The sequence below is a fragment of the Ceraceosorus guamensis genome (genome assembly GCF_003144195.1).
Source record: "Ceraceosorus guamensis strain MCA 4658 unplaced genomic scaffold IE81scaffold_102, whole genome shotgun sequence".
Classification (NCBI taxonomy): Eukaryota; Fungi; Basidiomycota; class Exobasidiomycetes; order Ceraceosorales; family Ceraceosoraceae; genus Ceraceosorus; species Ceraceosorus guamensis.
The window spans coordinates 12287-29666 of NW_020290097.1; the positions used below are offsets into that span (position 1 = coordinate 12287).

General features: G+C 55.3%; 3 protein-coding genes across 3 annotated transcripts; all 3 read right to left on the minus strand.

Moving 5' to 3' along the window:
• Positions 1-339: 339 nt before the first annotated feature.
• IE81DRAFT_13748 (hypothetical protein) lies at positions 340-5408 on the minus strand. The gene is made up of 2 exons (XM_025510321.1): positions 5101-5408; positions 340-5004 (listed from the first exon to the last, which is right to left on the minus strand). Exons 1-2 carry the CDS (start codon positions 5221-5223, stop codon positions 481-483), a joined length of 4647 nt encoding a protein of 1548 aa, XP_025366815.1. The 5' UTR covers positions 5224-5408; the 3' UTR covers positions 340-480.
• Positions 5409-9962: 4554 nt separating this feature from the next.
• IE81DRAFT_13894 (hypothetical protein) lies at positions 9963-11104 on the minus strand. The gene is made up of 3 exons (XM_025510333.1): positions 11096-11104; positions 10151-11033; positions 9963-10097 (listed from the first exon to the last, which is right to left on the minus strand). The coding sequence occupies exons 2-3, from the start codon at positions 10940-10942 to the stop codon at positions 10065-10067; spliced, it is 825 nt and encodes a 274-aa protein (XP_025366816.1). The 5' UTR covers positions 10943-11033; positions 11096-11104; the 3' UTR covers positions 9963-10064.
• Positions 11105-12007, minus strand: IE81DRAFT_13773 (hypothetical protein). Its single transcript, XM_025510323.1, has 3 exons — positions 11459-12007; positions 11365-11378; positions 11105-11305 (listed from the first exon to the last, which is right to left on the minus strand). The coding sequence occupies exons 1-3, from the start codon at positions 11822-11824 to the stop codon at positions 11206-11208; spliced, it is 480 nt and encodes a 159-aa protein (XP_025366817.1). The 5' UTR covers positions 11825-12007; the 3' UTR covers positions 11105-11205.
• Positions 12008-17380: the final 5373 nt, after the last annotated feature.

Here is a 17380-nt window from a genome sequence, read left to right on the forward strand (position 1 = left end):
CTTGCAGAGGGCGTTTGATTGTTGAAAACAAGAAGCACACCCAGCGTTGACGAGCCAGCGGCGGATCAGCGGAACAGTCGTAAGATCAAGTATCTCACTCGATTCGGGCGTGACGATCGGGATAGATTGGTTGCGAATCGAAAACGTGGTGGCTGCATCGAAAGATCTTACAAAGAAGCGATTGGGGTCAAGGAATAATTGCGGCTAGACGAAAAAGGAAACAGAAGAGAGTCGAAGGTGGGATTGAACGACGGACAGGTTCTATGTGAAAAGGCGTCGCTTCGCAGAGCCAGCTGCATTGGGCGAGGGTTGAGAGCGGTGTCGCTCGGACAGTGTGCTGTATTTCTCGGGTGACTTAGCCTAGCTAATTTGGGGGAAACGTCAAAACGTGACTAAAGGCGTGAGAGTAGAATATGATATGGCGTGAAGTGGAGTGGACTGATTGCCTCAAAGGATGGCGAATGGCAGGTAGAGACTTGATCACCAAGCCCTCTGTTGTTGCTGTCGCATTTGTGCAAGGTGGTGCTGAGCCCAAGGATCGGACGAGAGTCCATCATTGTGATGTGGTTCTCCACCATCCTCGACCCGTCGAGTGGCCGTCCAGCTGAAGCTGCTCTGGGGCGAGTCCAATCCACTCTCTTCACTGTACGAGTGGTGCACGGAAGGGTCTGCACCAGGTGTGACGCTTCCGCTACCCGCGCAGGCTTTCGTGGCTGCGGCAGCCGCCTGGACCGCTCCGCTCTGGCCAGACAAGAGGTAACCGCCCAATCCGGAGAAAGCGCTCGTAAGCCCGCCGAGACTCATCCTGCTGAGCATGCCGCCAGCAGCTGCTGCAGCATCAATCGTCTCGGCGGTGTGCGCGTGGGCGTAAGCGCTCTTGGCGACAGGAGGGCGTTGCTGCGCAGGCATACCGCCGCTGGAGACCCGCATAGAGACACGCGGGCTGTGGTCGTAGCTCTCGACGCTGCGGCGTTTGCTGCCTGCATAGCTATCGCGTGAAGACTGCTCGACGTAGAAAGGTGGCATCTCGAGCGCTTCATCCGGAGTCGGCAAAGCTGGCAATGGATCTGTGCTGTCCAAGGCGAGCAGCCCGAAGAAGTCATCCGAGCTCTGTTGACGGCGACGGCGAGGTCTACTGGGGCGAGACTTGGTCGTAGTCTCAACGACAGCAGGTGCGCTCTTGGGAGTCTTTCCGCGGGAGGTTGCCCTCTGCTGACGCTTTGCCGCAATCGAAGACATAGCCATTTCAAAGGACCACTCGCGAATGAACTCGGGCTTAGCAGATCGAGCACGCTTCATGGCTTCCTCTTCCTCATCGTCCGCATCGCTCTCGTCGTAGTCCTCATCGAGGGCTTCGTCGACTTGTTCCTCGTAACTGTTACGAGGAGATGCCGGACCGTGACTGCTTTCGGTGGATGAACAGCTCGAGTGGCTCGCAGTCGGCGTGAGGGGTTGACCGTCGACAGTCAAGACGGGAACAGTCTTGTCGAGGGTCTTTCGAATGGGAGTGGAATGCTCGAGATCAGGTAGCGATGAGGACTCCTCGGCGTCGTAAGTGCCACCGGCTTCGAGATCGGGAGCTTCTCCGACGGACTGAGGTCGTGCGAGCGGTGTACGCGCAGCGTCAGACTGCTGCTCTTCCTCCTCAATCTCCGTCAACGTTTGAAGACTGCCTAGCCCGTGGAGAAGATCCTCGTTGCCATGATCCTCCTTGAAGTGGTCCTCGTTGTCGCCGTGCTCGTACTCTGAGGGGACAGTGCTAGCAGTGCCTGCAGCAACGCTACCGCTGCCCATGGAAGTGCTGCCCATGCTGCTATCGTACGCAAAGACATGTCGCTTTGTCTTGCTTGCGGTCGTGCTCTTCTGCGTGGCAGAGAATCGGCGAGGAGGGCTGCCTGCAGGGCTGTGGCCGGCGCTCTCCGTCTCGCCGCTGCTGACGGTCGTGTTCAGCGTAGACTCGCCACGGAGTCTGGCATTCTCTTCGCGCAAAGCGTCCAGCTCTGTCTTAGCGCTGACATGCTCGGTACGCTCATGCTCCAGCGTACCGGCGAGGTTGAAGATCTGCTGTCTCATCTCCTTGAGCAGCTTGATAGCTTGCGGAGGAGGTGCAGATGGCTCTGCACCAGGGTGCGGCGAAAAGTAGCCATTCTGCTGCACCACTGGGCTGACCGAGCCAAGCGCGGGGCTACGCAACACACTAGCGAGATCAGCAGGGAGACCATCCTCGAAAGTCTCGTCGGCTTGTGCCTTCGGGACCTCGATACCAGCTTCCTGCAATTTTTGCGTAAGCATTTGGATGCGCAGTTTTGCGGTGGCATTGGCGCGTCTCTCTTCGTCAGCAGCCATGCGCTCGGTGCGAACAGACTTTTCCAGATCGCCGCAGCGAGTGCGCCACCCGTCGATGTCTTCCTGGAGCATGTCTCGCTCTGCTTCGGCATCCTCGAGACGCTCTGCGTGCGTTTTCAGCTCTGTCTCCACAGACTCGATGCGTCCAAGAAGCTCCGTTTCGCGGGTCAGTGCTGAGTTCGCGCTCGCGGCAGCCGCTTGTTCGAGATGCTCGATCCGAGCTCCGAGCGTCCTCTTTTCTTCTGCGCTCCAGCTCTCTAGCTCGGCATACTCGCGCGCAGACCGTTCCTTTTCCACAGCGAGCTCATGTGTGAGACGTTCGACTTGTCTGCGACTAGCTTCGAGCAGACCGTGCTCGCGTTGGTGCGCAGCTTTCAGTTCGTCGAACTGGACTTGCTTGAACGACGATGCTCCGGTTGGCGCCGCCGTCGCAGGCGGATTCGGACGCTCGGATGCAGGCGGCGAAGGCAACGAACCAGATGCACTGCCAACAGCAGCGGGAGCAGATGCTGGAGTGGGAGTGCTCGATTTGTAGTGGATGCTGCTACGCCGTCCTGCGCCAGGCGAAGGACCGTTGGATTCCCTAAGTACTGAGGGCAAACCTTGGCCCAAGTCTTGTGCGGCCGCAAGAACAAGGCTCTGACGACGTCCGATCGGTACAGCCCCGGAGGCTACCGACATCGAGACAGATGAGGCGGTCGTGTTGTTGCTGGCAATAGAACTGAGGGAATCTGACTGTCCCTTGTGTTCGTTTGAAATGCTGCCCAAGCGGAGTGTGCGCATGCCTTGTCGGGGCGCCGGGGCGGGCGCTGGAACAGCAGGAGACGAAGTAGCGTTCATGTTGAGAGCAGCGGTCGAGGGCATTGAAGATCGCCAGCTGCGTTTCACTTCAGTTGTAGCAACGGCGGCTTGCTGTCTCTGCGTGACGTCGGCTCGCGCTGTCGCTAGCTTTCGCTGTGCTGAATCCACCGACCAGTCTTGCGGCGCTTGCGTCGAGCTTGCGCGTGGTGTTGACGACGAAGGTCGCTCATCAACACTGATATCTTGCTCTTCTTCCTCCTCTTCACCAGAGATGGCAGCGAGTTGGGGCAAAGAATTGCTCGCAACGATGCCTCCATTGTTGACAGAAGATTTGAGCGTGCCAACGTACAAGCTTGCCGGTCGACTTTTGAGCTTGAACGGGTTGGGATTCAGGCTGGCGCGACGGTTGCGCTTGACCGTCTCTTGCTCTTCCGCGCGGTCGCGGCGCTTCTTCTCGGCTTCCTCTGAGCCAATGTCGAGCGAGCCCCGTTCGCGGACAGGCGAGCTTGCCGCGCTCTCTTCCTCCTCTTCCTCCTCTTCCATCAGCGTGCCAAGACCTTCAACGAGAGGAGCGGCATCAGTGTTGATTCTGATGGACGAGGGTCGTGCACCGGGCGTGCCGTCGGTAAGTGTAGAGGGCGCAAGATGGGATGTGAGGCTAGAACGAGCAGCGGAAGCAGAGGGCTCTTCTGAAGATGTCGAAGCCTCGTTCGCTTCGAGCAAGCTAACGCTCTTCCTCTTGTCCATTGCATCCGTGCCGTGCACGTCATCAAAGCTTGGTAGCTGCACACTGCTTGGCCTCGATTGACGATCGTTGTAAGCATTGTCGCCCGTAGTCTGTTCGCGCGAGGTCGCAGGTGAGGTGCTTCTGCTTCTGCCCTCAAGCTTTTCCAGCGCAGTGAGCCGATCGCTAGAGTCATCTTGCGGCGCAGCTTCTTGCGTTGCGCCCAGCTTTCTCCAGTCGAAATCATTCTTGTGAATGCCCGATGTACGGCCAGCGCGCTGAGCGCTGTCGGCAGATGCACCACCAAACAGCAGACTGGCTGACAAAATTCCGCTGTGCCGGTTCGAACTCATTTGACGGCTGTGGCGACGTGGACTCGCTCCAACGGAGTTGAGCGCGCTGTCTGCAACACCAAATGTACCGATGCCAAGACCACCCATGATCTCCATGCTCTCGCGTCGGGTGCTTACGCTCGTTTGACGAGAATGACGACTGGGTCGCCGACCATGGGTGAGTGAAGTTTCTGCTGAAATAGATGCCTCGGGTTGTCTTGGCTTTTCATCGACGTCCCTCCATTCACCTACAGTGAGAGGTAGCGTTTGCTGTGTGCCTGATGTCGAGCCGGCGAACAACAAGCTGGCAGGTCGATAGCCAGATCTTGCGCGTGATCCGCTTCGACTGTGACCGCGCGTATGCGTGTGGGGTGTCGAGGCGACGAAAGTGGTGTTGGCTGAGCGCGCAGGGGCAGACTGAGGAGCTACGGTAGCGTTCGAAGGTGCCGGAGAAGGAGGCAGAGCAGTGCTGAAGAGGAGCGATGCGGGCGACGGCGACACCGCGCTTATGGAGATGCTGCCATTGCGAGAGTGCCCTCGAACATGACCTGCTCTTGAGGTGGAGCGGGTGTGACTTGTGGATGGTGGGACGGTGGGCTGGGCTGATGCGCGAGGCGAAGAGCTGGATGCCAATGCAGTGCTAGAGCCTGACGAAAGTCTTTTGCCCAGCATGGAGTTCGGCCTTTCCGTGACGCTCAGTCTCGACAAGCTGCTGGAAGACTCGGAGGGTGCGACAGACTCGGTAAGAAGAGACACTCTCTTCTTCTCCACGGCAGCTTGCTTTGCTCTGTAGCTTTTCAGCTGAAACATTGCGCGATATTGGTGGGCATGTGTCAGTCGAGGCTCGATCGCGCCCTGCAACAAGCTGAAAATGTTGCACTCCCACACTGAACTCACCTTCTTCCGTGCGCTCTGAATGCGTTGGTCTCGCTCCTTGGCTTGGACGCTGCTAGATGCGACAGGCGAGCCCACCACCAACTCAACCGCCGCAGGTGCGGAAGCTGGCGGAGTGTACATCATATCTCTCGCTGTGATGAGATCAGAGGCAAGAGAGGCTCAAGCGTGGGCTTGCAGATACGTCACGTCTTGACAGCAGCTGATTCTCGATGCCGATGGTGTTGCAAGGTTGGTGTGAAGCAGGGCTGCTGGATGCAGATAGAACTTCGAGTGTTCGAGTTCGATGGGGTCAAGTCCTTGATCTTGTCGGGCGGACGTGTGGAATACAGGATGGTGGAGCGTCGTGCGCAAGGAAAACTGGTCTGAAGAAGACTGGGCAGCTAGTGAATTCGATTCAAAGCGCGAAAGCTGCTGGGTCGATGGGTCGGTCGGTCGGTCGTGAGCGAGAAGGGGAAAACGAGATCAGATCAAGATGAATACGTGGACATGTGAATCAAGAGGCCGGCGGGTTGGAGGTGCGATGTTGTGGTAAAACAGGTACCGGTGTAGCGACCGATTCAGCGAGCGGCGTACTTTTCGTCGTTGTCCACCCGCCCGCGCAAGGCATATAAGCTGCTGCATGCTTGCTTGCTGCTGGGCGCGAGCATCGATCCAGGGGCCGGGGTGCGAGCAGGGAAACGCGGTGAGATACCGTGCCGCCGCCGTGTCGCAACGTTGACGACCGCTCAGCTCAGTTCGAATCCACTCGAGATTAATTGCGTGCGGCCTTCTGACTGGATGCATGCCGCGCAATAGCACACGCAAATGTGATGCTGCTCCTGTGGCCGATTCGTCTAGCTGCGCGCTGGCGCTCTGTCGCGGCACGCTGCATGATGCAGAACTCACTCACTCAAGACTGCTCGGGCACCACTCGAGTCGCCTGAGGAGTCCTCGTTTCATGCATCTAAACGGCGCATCCGCGCGAAGGAAGGTGCAACGCAAACAAGCGCGCTCGACCAGGCGGCCCGCCGCGCCAGCATGAGCATGCATCCACGATTATTTGTGATTCACAATCAATTCACATCAGAATAATTCGTGACTTGAGTGCGTCAGGCGTAGGAAAGCGCGTGTTATGACTGCAGCCACGACTGCACAAGCACCGCCAGTGTGAGGTTCTCTGCATGGGCAACCGCCATCCACTACCATCATGCCGTGATGGCGCACCAATCATGAGACTCATGGCCGTAACAAGCGAGGTGATGAGCGGTCCATACTTGCGCGAGCTCACTCAGACTTATTCTGATGAGGCTATATGCGCCGGATGTCACATTTGCGCAGAATCATGGCTTGTGTGTGAAGCCATATGCAGCGCGTCTGCGTGCTGTACGGCTGCCGTTATATCGTGCGTGCTCCTTTGCTCGAGCCGCCTGCTCCGCCTTCCGATGCCGTCACCCGCGGCGGCGAGTTGGCGGCTCGCGTGCACTCGTCAATCAAGAATGCTTGGACGCGTGAGTAGGTGCGTGCGTGCAGTCATGAGTGGAGCAGGGGAACCTATAGAGACTAGTGAGATTGTTACTGACTACTCTGCTACTCAGAGGCTGACACAGACGCTGACGCATCAGCAGTCATGTATAGACTGCATCGACAAATGCAAGCAACACGTCAGTCGCCGCGGCGTCTGGTCTGCAACGGCGCCTCCGCGCGTCATGCGTGCAGCTTGCAGCGCCCCATACAGACGGCACCCGAGCACGCACGTATGCCAAATGATTTGCCCACGGCCGCGCTCGATCGTCTTCCCTAAGCCACTCAATCAAATGCTGCATGTGCATCGAGCAGTCGCTCAATGTAAATCTGAATCTGAATAATCGTGAATTGTGATGAGCTGTGAACGTCAATTGAAAAGCCATGCACCGAGTGACTCGAGCAGCAGCCTCACAGGCAACATTAAACAGATTTCCAGACATGTTCGTGATTCGTGATTCTAGTAGTAGTCAAGAGTGCGATTGCACACTCAGTCAAACCGCTCGTTGGGCCTGACGAGCGGTTCGACCATAGCGACTGTGTCAAGCTTCGTGATTGGCATGAAGCGCATCAGCAGCACTCGCGGCAACGACTCTCCCATCGAGCCCGAGCAGCCCATGATTGCACGCTTCTGGAACGGCAACGGTCAGGGACATAGAGCGCTGTGGCAATCACAATCTTGGATTCAAATTCGATGCCATGACGATTTCGAGGCGTCTTACAACGCTCAACGCTCGACAAAGGATAGAGAACTCTTCGGGAGATATAGGCTTGCTGATCATGAATGAGCCTTCGCAAACCCAGGTGACCGTCTGCCAGCGCAGACGTCATAGACAATCAAGTCGTGAGTCGAAGCGCTCCACGCGCTCAGAAAGTCTTCTTCGTCACTTATTTATCCACATATGCTGTATAGGCTTTTTGGTGATGCTTCGCTTTCGCGCACATTGATCCACATTTCTGACTGCATGGCAGCCCAAGGTGGTGAGACGTTGTCCGAAAAAGTTTCAAAATCGTTTAGGGCAGACGCGTCGGCGCCTAAGTACGCACCTACCGTCCTCCCACACGATCGACAACTGTGATTCGTGATCATGAGTGGTGAAGGTCCACGCCTCATTCGATCCAAGCCAGGACCTCCGCGTTGCCCAACTCGAGTCAGAGTCATAAGCAAAGTCATCGAAATCGCGACATATCAAACATGAGCTCTATACAAAGTCACATATAGAGCTCATTTCTGATTCGTTTGACTGCTCTTAAGGGGAGGGGAAGCAGGGAAGGGGCCACACATCACAGACGCGTACACCGTCCGATCGAAGCTGTCACCGTCGCAATCATTCGGATCCAGATTGTGCAATTTGCATTTGATTGGGCAAAACAGCAAACGCACTCAGCATGCGCATCCGCTTGATTTGTCTCTCGGCAGAAAAGCGGGAGAGAAAAGTCAGAGGTGATGCAATTAAGCAAGCCACAATTTGCGTTCGAGTTGCCTTCTTCTAAGAACGTAGAAGACAAGAAAAGAGAGCCGATCCCTCCTTCTGGAAACGACGTAAATGCTGATGACAGTGCGTCAATGTGACTTTGATTTGGACCTCCGCTGCCAATTTCTTCCGTCCGCGCGGTGGAAGACTCTGTGCGAAGGTGATAGAGTGCCTTTCACGAGAAGCTTCTGGGCTTACAAATCTTGGGAGAAGCTCGGGTCAAAGCTACTATATGCTGCCAGCGCACGCATCAATGTGGCCGTGGCCCACGGAGCGCGGTCGTCATGACTGAGAGTTGGACTAGAGTAGAGCGGATATTCTACGCGGCGTGTTCAGCTGGTGCACCTTCCAAACACGTGGTCCAAAATAATCGTCGAGTCAGGTAGCCTTTCGACGCTCGTGCACAGGTTCGTCTCTATGAACGGGATCATTCAGGATGGGTATCGTCATTGTCATTTCGCACTTTTGCGGGTAGCTAAGCCCTGCAAGAACGCGAGGGCTTCCCAAGCCAAAACTGACGTGTCAGAAGAAGAGGATTGTCTGTCAAGGATCCGAAAAACGCTAGACTCACCATTGGTCAGCGTAGTGAATCTCCGTACATCTCCCAGCGCTGCTGGTCTTCCTTTCAGCTTGACGACTGTGAAGGACAGCTGCACGATGATCGGCGATGCATCAGCAAGCAGCTCGATGATGGGGTGGCGGCGTCCCAGTCGAGCTCACCAGTGCAACAAAGACCTGAGTGTGTGTGAGAGCATGAGAAATGAGCCGAAAAGTGAAATGGTGTGGCACGAGCTACTGGAAACGACACTCACGTTTCTTCGGGACTCAAGAGTCTCCTTGGGTAATTCTTCAGAAGCATCGGCAGCTTGCTTAAACGCGGGCTGCCAAGCTGATTCGCGATGCTCTTGATGGCTCCTACTTCCGAGCATCGCGACGGTGTCATCTAGCACGAGCTCTATAGCGAGCACAAGAAGGAGCAATTCAAGTCTGACGGCCTGTCGCACTGCAGAGCTCCTTTCCTCGCCTGTAGGACGACCAGATGTCCAGCACGCCAGCACTCTCGAAGCTGCCAAGTCTCGTTGCGCCTTGGTCGCTTTCGCCAAAGGTGGCAGTTGCCGAACTTCGATCGTGGCCGAGCGACAGTCGCCCTGCTGGTTCGGCTCTGGCCACGCCGCTTTCCGGCTGGGTAGTCCTGTGGCCAAAAATGCATGAGGTGGCCAAGGAGAGTTTGGCGGGCTCAGTGTGGCGTCGCTGACCTTGGCTCGAGGCACAGGAGGGAATGGCAGAGGAAGAAATTCGTCCACCCCATGCAAAGCATGCGCATCACCTCCAATTCCAAGATCCGAGTCAAAGGATCTCATCACGGCCAAAACCCTGCAGCGCAAGCCGTCAATCCTAATGGGCATCTCTGCGTCCTTGTGCGGCTTTTCAAAGCAATTTGGTGTCTGTTTCAAAGCAGTCTGAGGCCAATAAATCAGCAGATGACACGGCCAAGTCAGGGGAGTGATCACGCACCTCTCGATGACACTGTATCACTTCGGCAAGAATGTGGGTGAGGTGTGCAGAGGACCTCAAGCCATGAGGCGTATTCTCTCTGAGACCCCAGCATTGCGACTCGGTGGTTGTGAGAGGGTGAAATATCTCGGAGTCGGTGGACCTTGGGACTCACGTGTCTGTTTGAGTCGTCTGCAGCACTGAGCAGACTCCTCTATCGTCGCAAGCATGCACGAACGGTCGCGAATCGCACAGGGACGTAATCCCCTTGATCTCTGTTGACATATGCATGAATCAGCAAAGGCGAGGCCACCTTCAAGCCACTCCTGGTGGGTTACCGCTCACTGAAGCACAGAAGCTGCAGATCCTCATGACTCGCACTTGCAGACCCAAGCCGAGGGCCAGATCCAGCAGGGCAACCCACATCCATCAGGGTCGCATGTTCCAGAAGACCTTCAGCTTCCCCGAACGATGCAGCCGATGCAGCGTTCAGGCCTATCTCCTGCAGATACAGCTGAACGGTAAATGCTGAACCAGTAAGCCAGCGTGTGTTGGAGCGCTAATGCGAACGAAACACTTACCGAATCGCTGATCAGGGTGGACATGTGAACAGTGGTCAGAGGCGAGTAAGAGCGATCCTGCAGTGTTCGACTGGAGCGGTGGCAAACATCGCGCAACTTGAAATAGAAAGCCTTGGGCTCAGGTAGGTAGGCATTGGGGCACCATGATAGGGTCATGGCGGTCAAGCTCAAAGCAAAGGCCAAATAAGTCTTATCGTGCGCATCCCTGCGGTGCAAAAGGTCGTGGGCGAAGGTAGGCCAGTCTGCCAGAGGCAGCGATGTCCAAAGCACCTCTCGGTACATGCCTAGAACTTGCAAGAAGCACTGGCGCGGTGCGATGTCCTCGAGGCATCTTGGTCGACTCGAAGGCACGTGTTGAAGTGTGGAGTCTGGAGCAACTGCTGAGAAATGACAGCCGGGAACAAAAGTTTGTGCGCGGCTGCGTGCTCGCCCTTTCGAAGCTTTGCCTAGCCAATGGGCATCACCGGGGGCGTCTTCTGGTGATGCGAGGCTACTTGTAGGCGCGCTCTTGCTCGCTTGCTGCATGTCGTACGGGTAAGCGATGGCGGGCCACATCGACGACGATTGTGCTCGCAACCGGAATGAGAACCCATTGTCCTGAGAGAGAGCGGACATGCTACTATGGGCCTCGTTGGCATCCACGGTCTGCTCGAAACAGGTTGTAGGCAGGAGCGGCGGAGGGGGGTTGCTGCCGCCATCATGCTGGAACAGCATTTTAGTTGGGCTCCCATTCTGTCCGAAGCCCGAGTCGTGAGATGAGCTCGTCAATGAAGCAGGCAACAAATTCCGCATGGCGCTAAAGGCCTGGCATGTGCTGTATTCCGCTCTGACAGGATCGAAGGCGCTGAAGGCTCCTCCAGTCTGACGGCGTACTTTGCTCGTACTGTTAAGTCGTGACAGTCAGCAAGCGCTCAAGAGTGCACGCGGGAGACATGCTGTGCTCACGAGCTTTGTGGACCGGGTCTTTTTGGAATATAGTCATAGGTGCAAGAACTGGTAACAGAGAGGTCGCCAGAAGTAAACTCGTCGGCGTCTCAAAAGCGCGAGAGCGCCACTCACCCATCCACAGATTGGCATGGCAGGCAACGACGATCTGTAGTGGAGCTGTCCGGCGGTGTGCGCGTGCAGCGTACCTTGCGCGAACGGCAATTGTCGCTGGGAAGGCATCTGGGTCAAGTCGCGCTCTCAACGTACTTGGCTGACTTTGCACTCACCAACTTTGCGGACGCTGGGCATCCATGATTCGAGCGCCTTGATTAGATTGGCGATCATGTCATCGCGACAGTAATACTCTCGTTCAAAGCTCACCTTTCTCTTGAAACCTTGTGAGGGTTGCGGTCCAAATTTGAGGTTATTTTCAAGCAACTCTGGCGATATCGGCTGGTTCGTCACGTTGCGATCATCGTGTGGGCGGGACGTTTGAGCATCTCCGAGAAGACGAGGGTCGTGATCTAGAAGAACCGGTTGCCCAAGATTGTACAGTGCAGGGAGGGAAAAATGATCGGCCTGGCTCGTGAAGGGTCCGCAGATTTGCGAGGGCGGTTGAATGCTGAGGTATGGCTCGATGAGGGGATGAGCGACGAGCGGACCATCACATGGCCCTGAATGCTCGTCGCTCGGCGGTATTTGCCATTCGGATGGCCACTGCGCGGTGGTACCGTCCCACGTTTGCATGCTCGGCGCGAGCAGCAGAGTCCTCTTGTCGCGCGTCGATGAAGGTGAAGGTCGTCAAATGGAGTGGGAAGAGGTGGAGCGTGAGGGTGCTTGGATCCTCCACACCGCGTCTCGCCCTTTAATGCTTCGCGGCAGTCCAAGACTGTCGTGCCTTTTTGCGGGTCACGGTGAGACGAACTGGCAAATGGAGCTGCTGTGCTTCAGGTCTGCACGAGTGTGGGGGGTGTTCTGGTCGAATGTGTTGAGTCGAGGTAGCGCTGGGAAAATGAATGTTGCCAGTCTTGAGTAGAGATAGCTTCGGCGCACAGGTGGTTCAATCTACTTGGTACGTTGTGCTCTTGTTAAAGGCCTGCACGACGTTCAGGTATGGGCCCGTGCAACGGCCGATGCGAATTTCTGCTGTGTCGTGAGATGCATGCAAATCACGAATCACGAGTGCTGGACAAGGAAGACGGTGCCTTTGGTGGTGGTTTCAAGACAAGACGCGCGAGTGACGAGTTCGGCAGGTATGTCTCTCCTTGCCAAGCTCTCAAAATCCCACTCACCACCTATAATAATTGCGCACAAGCAACCAGAGCATTTTATCGACCATTCTTCTGGACGGAGCAAAGTCATGATGCATTCCCGCGGCTGCACTGCACCGCCTTCTTGAAAAGCTCTTGAAGTGGCCGGATGCTCACGACTCACAACTCATGACTCATGAGAGTCTTGCAACGTATACGCTGCCGAAATGCTTGATCAATCATCAATCAGTTTGAGGGACCGCCGTGACTCGCTACCTGCCTGCCTGCTATGCTTCCTTCAATTTGCGACTCGCTTGCACCGAAGAGCAAGGCTCGAACGATGTGAATCTTCACATCTTCGACAGTGACTGACGCACTTACAGCTTTGTGCATACATGCTGTATCGGCGACTCGTGACTCTTGACTCCAGGCCTCGATTGCGCGTATGCTGCTTGCATGACGAGCTGCCTGACACCTCATCACCGACCGATCCATGCATCTCTGGACCATGATTACTTTCTTGATTGCGCTGCGGCCCAACAATTCTCAAACGCCATCATCGAGTAGATGGGCTTGCGATCCCACACTGCGCAGACATCCACGATAGGCACAACCTCTGTCTTCAGTGCCCAAAGTCTACTCTATGGTCCGACGGCTCTCAACATTCCCGCTCCAGTTCTTCGACGGCTCGAAACTTCATAGCAAATGCACGGCGTCTTGAGTTGAAGAGAGCAGCGATATGCCCAGTCTGCTTGCTGGCCAATCTAAATTCCGCTGCGCTTCTTCTTCTGTGATGCCAGCAGCATGCGGACCAAGAATCGGGATGTGGCTTGAGCTAAGGATATGTAGGGAGGGAGGCGTTGCATGGTGGATCCATTTGGCGGTCTCACTGCTGTGATCGTGCCTTTCAGCCTTGAATCTCTTGCTTTCGTAGCCACGCTAATTGATGCTCTTCTGTCCCATGGCTCGAGCTCGGCGTTGATGCATGCCACTACACTACCAGCATGTAGTCAGCAGCGTTCAGGGGAGGAAGAGAACTTAATGAGACATGACCGAGGTATCGGTGCCGCATCGCGAGACAAGATCGAAATCTTCACTCACAGTCTCCTGACTCTGAATTGTGAATGTTGGGAGCAGAAGCTGCTGCCATCATGTTCTGTCCTCCGCCAGGATCGAGGTGTGCAGCAAGAAGCAGCAGCGGAACAAGGTGTCGGGATGCCGCGTCCAAGACGCAAGCGAAGCTCCTTATATGCAGGTTCGCGCAGCCCCAACACTCGACTCGCACTCATGCATGCAGCAGAGACTCGATCGAAGCCATGCACCAGCATGCATGCATGCACATCCTCCAGCTGTGCCAACGCCTTGACGGTCAATTCTTCCGTATCTCACACAAAGTCGCCGAGAGGTAGGGCATGGGTCAACACATCATATCATTCTTGATTATTATTACGGTAGACAATCCTTTTCGGACTCATGGCTCAGTTGCAAAGGCCTCTCAATCATTGAATCAAGGACAGGTCTGCTCCCATACATTGATAGCCAAACCAGCGGAGAGAGGCAGTCACACAGTATTAAAAACAATACACCTCGGATTCGCTTTTGAATTCAATAACGATGCGAGATGCATCGGGGAAAGCACCTGATCGAGTCAGACACAATTCAGATTCCATTGAGCAACCCATCCGTTCAAGTGATCAAGGCAAACGTCACAGAGGTGTGTCCCTAGTCAAGCTTCATTCTGATTCTTGATTCAAATTGTTCGTGCAATGTTTCGAATTTGCGAAGACGACAAGTGATAAGTAATTGAAGGTTTCATCGGCGCTGAGTCATCAAGCAATCTTGAATCTCGAATCGGAAGCTGTGACGGTAGCCAGTTTTTTAGGTTTGCTGATTGCCTCTATCATGAACCCTGAATGACCACGACCTAATTGACTCAATCTCGGCTCAAAGTGCTGCTCGTCTTGGCCAGCTAGAAGCTTGGTGCGGCGGCATGCAATGCTCAAAGTAGGATGACCATGCTGCATGACTCTGCTGATTAAGGAAAGCGGTGTCTTTGTTGCGTCTTGGGAGTGGTCACGCCTCGGGAATAAGCAATCGTTGCCTGTGGTTGCACACCTCTTGATTCAGATTGATGAGCCAGATCTCAGACTCAAACTCATTGACACAAATTCATCAACACTCAAGACTCAACTGCGCTCTCGTCTGTCGTAAGCCATCAATGCTAGCTGTGCCTCATCAGCCCTATATGGCATCGTGAGGAGTAGCGGATTGCGCACTTGCGCTGCTGTCGTGAAATCTGTCTGATCTGATGCAAGCTTTCACTTCCTCCATCGAAGATTCTTGGTTAGTCGAAACGTGCAGTGCGTGCGTGGCTCGAGCATGATTTACTATTCCGTTGGAGCCATGCAGCAAGAGAACAAGATCTGCAAATTTACGGTGGATGCATGCAGGAACACGTACGACGTAGCGTGAGTGTGTGAGGGGACTGACCGAGGGTGAGCCGACTACGTACGGTTGGGGATGCAGCTTGGAAGCGCGCGGACGTGAATGGGACCTTGACGTGTGACGAAGTGAGCTTCGATATCGCTCTCTACTGAACCAGAACATGGCCTCAATTTCCTATGGCAAACTCTAGTCACAATGCTCGTCAACGTGAATCACGACTGCGGAGCTGGGATGACTTTGCCCACCTGGATTGGTCGATGGATCGTCTTTTGCCGATGCAGCCACGTGAGACTCGAACCAATGCGAATCAAATCCAAGAATGCTTACACGTGATCACCTACGCAAGAATGCGAGGCAGCAACCTCATCAACCCAAGACGAGTCCAGCATCATGACTTACACGACTCATTAGGAGTTCATGCATTTGCCGCCTGCCCTGCGCCGAATCGTGAAACCGCCGCTCGACGCGGCCTAAGGTGAGCATACAGCCCTGCTGCCAAAGCCTTTTTTTAGAAGTAAGTACATCGAAGGTAGATCGCGCTTTCGATTCGACTCGGCTCGTTCTGTGCCATGTTTGCTTATTCCTGATCTCTGATTGGGCAGCCGGCTATTGTTTAGGGTTCTGATGAGTGGGGAGATTCTCGTGCGAGGCTGTTTCTGCGGGATAAGTCAGGAGAGAAAGGGGACATCAGTGACACAATCGTGAATGATCACTCAAGAGACTTGATGAGGCCTGGATGAGAGACAAGCTTCGAGAGGGATGATGACGACAGCAACCAAAACCGCGGCGTACTTAGCAGGACTTCAAAGCACGATTAGTTTGTATTCACTCGCTCATTCTGATTCAGATTCCGACTTACGGTTACTCACGATTCGTGCACACAATCTATCATCTTGACTCAATTTCGGAGCTCCGCTCCCAGAACATGCTGCATGCAGTAAGCATCATCAGCAGCGCAGCTATGTATGCAGTCACGAGTCAGAGTGTATAGCAGACCCTGCTTCGGCTTGCAGCACGCGTGCCTTCTGCAACTTGGCGTTGCCTCAAGCCGCTGCGCCACTGCTGCTGCTGCTGTGCATCACCTCTTCACACCGAATACTCTGCATTGCCTTTCGGCGCAAGGCGCTCTCGCGTGCCTGCCGCGCGCGCAGCATGAACACGGGCATTTCTCTCTCCATTCACAATCTTCAATGTGAATGGTGAACTCAAGCTGCGGCGACGGCGGGCGTCGTGCAGAAAAGGAACGATTAGCGCGAATCGCCGCATTCGAGATGCGCGCTCAAATGAAGTCGTGAATTTTGAGTCACGAGTGTTTGAGCAACGGCTTGGCCCTCACTCACTGCCGCGCTCATCCTCGAGACTGTACCGGTGCCGTCCCTATATACCTAGCTTGCGACTGACGAGAACGTCGCACTCGGCAATTCATGCCTTCTTACCGCGCTCTCGACCCTTTCATTCCCCGTTCGCCTTGCTCTCATGCGACCCAAAACCGCACCATCCGGCACAATCTGAGCTTCTCTCACCCGTTCCATACGCTCGTCGTCACTGCCGAATCGCTCGAGCAGACCTTGACACTCCTACTTTGATTGGCGCGGCTGATGGCGCCCCTCTGTGACGGCCATCTCTGTCTGCGCCCAGCTATACAAAGGTCACTCTTCGCGGCGACAGCTCCACCACTACATACCTGCCAGCCTTTGCAAGTAGCAATTTGGCATCATCTAGACACGCGAAGCAACGAGGAGGCAGCGAGCAGCGACCTGCGTCGCTGAGGGACCACCACCTTTGTCCTGACGAGCTGCGGACTCAAGGACTGCTACTGCTTGCCTCCGGTGTGCAGCCAGTGCACCACCTCCCTCCCTTGCACACTAGCCTTCCCCATCCCACCGCATCTCATCCCTTAAGCACATCTTGGTGGGACAATCTCACCCCAAGCGTCTTGTAGTCGCATAAGGTTCTTTCAGGGCCACGCTCTACAGCCTGCAGCGCGATGGTGTCTGGACGGCGCTCGTTGAAGGACTCACGCTGGTCGCTTCTCCTCTCCATGTGGAGAAGGAGCGTGGCGTTAGTCCTGCTGACATCTCTCACACTGTCAGCACAAGCTCAAGAGAGTGGCCAGGGCGCCTCTTCATCATCAGCATCGGCGCCAGGAACGACCCCCGTCCTGAACAATCCCACAGCATCGGCGTCTCAGTCTCCTGCTGCTGCAACGAACGTGTCGGGTGCTACGACGAGTAGTGGTGCCGTTCCTACTAGCACAGCAGTGCCAGTCGTCGATCTTGGATCCGCAACAGTGCCATTTCTGTATGCACAACCATCAGCCCAAGCTACGGCCACAGCGTCGGGCGCTACGAGAGCCTCACGCCGACCCATCACAGGTCCAGCATTCAAAGGCTGTCAAGCTTCCAAATTCACCCGGTACGCTCAACCTGAAAGCTTGCTCAACGTATCGGCTGTATGGTCTCAATTCGATACCGACCTCTCGGCCACCTATCAGGGCATTGACCCGCCCTCGTACGGTACGCTGCGCATGGTCAGTCTGGCGGCAGTGGACAAGCAAAGCTTCGCATTTAGTAGCGCTTCGGGCTTTATCAGTAAGTCGAGGGCAGAT

Bases quoted from the DNA above. Each gene is read 5' to 3' on its own strand.
- IE81DRAFT_13748 (XM_025510321.1), bottom strand. From the start codon at position 5,223: ATGATGTACACTCCGCCAGCTTCCGCACCTGCGGCGGTTGAGTTGGTG. The intron at 5,005-5,100 runs GTGAGTTCAGTG...GCAATGTTTCAG, and splicing joins TTCAGAGCGCACGGAAGAAG to CTGAAAAGCTACAGAGCAAA.
- IE81DRAFT_13894 (XM_025510333.1), bottom strand. From the start codon at position 10,942: ATGCGGAATTTGTTGCCTGCTTCATTGACGAGCTCATCTCACGACTCG. The intron at 10,098-10,150 runs GTAAGTGTTTCG...TTACTGGTTCAG, and splicing joins CCACCCTGATCAGCGATTCG to CATTTACCGTTCAGCTGTAT.
- IE81DRAFT_13773 (XM_025510323.1), bottom strand. From the start codon at position 11,824: ATGCAAACGTGGGACGGTACCACCGCGCAGTGGCCATCCGAATGGCAA.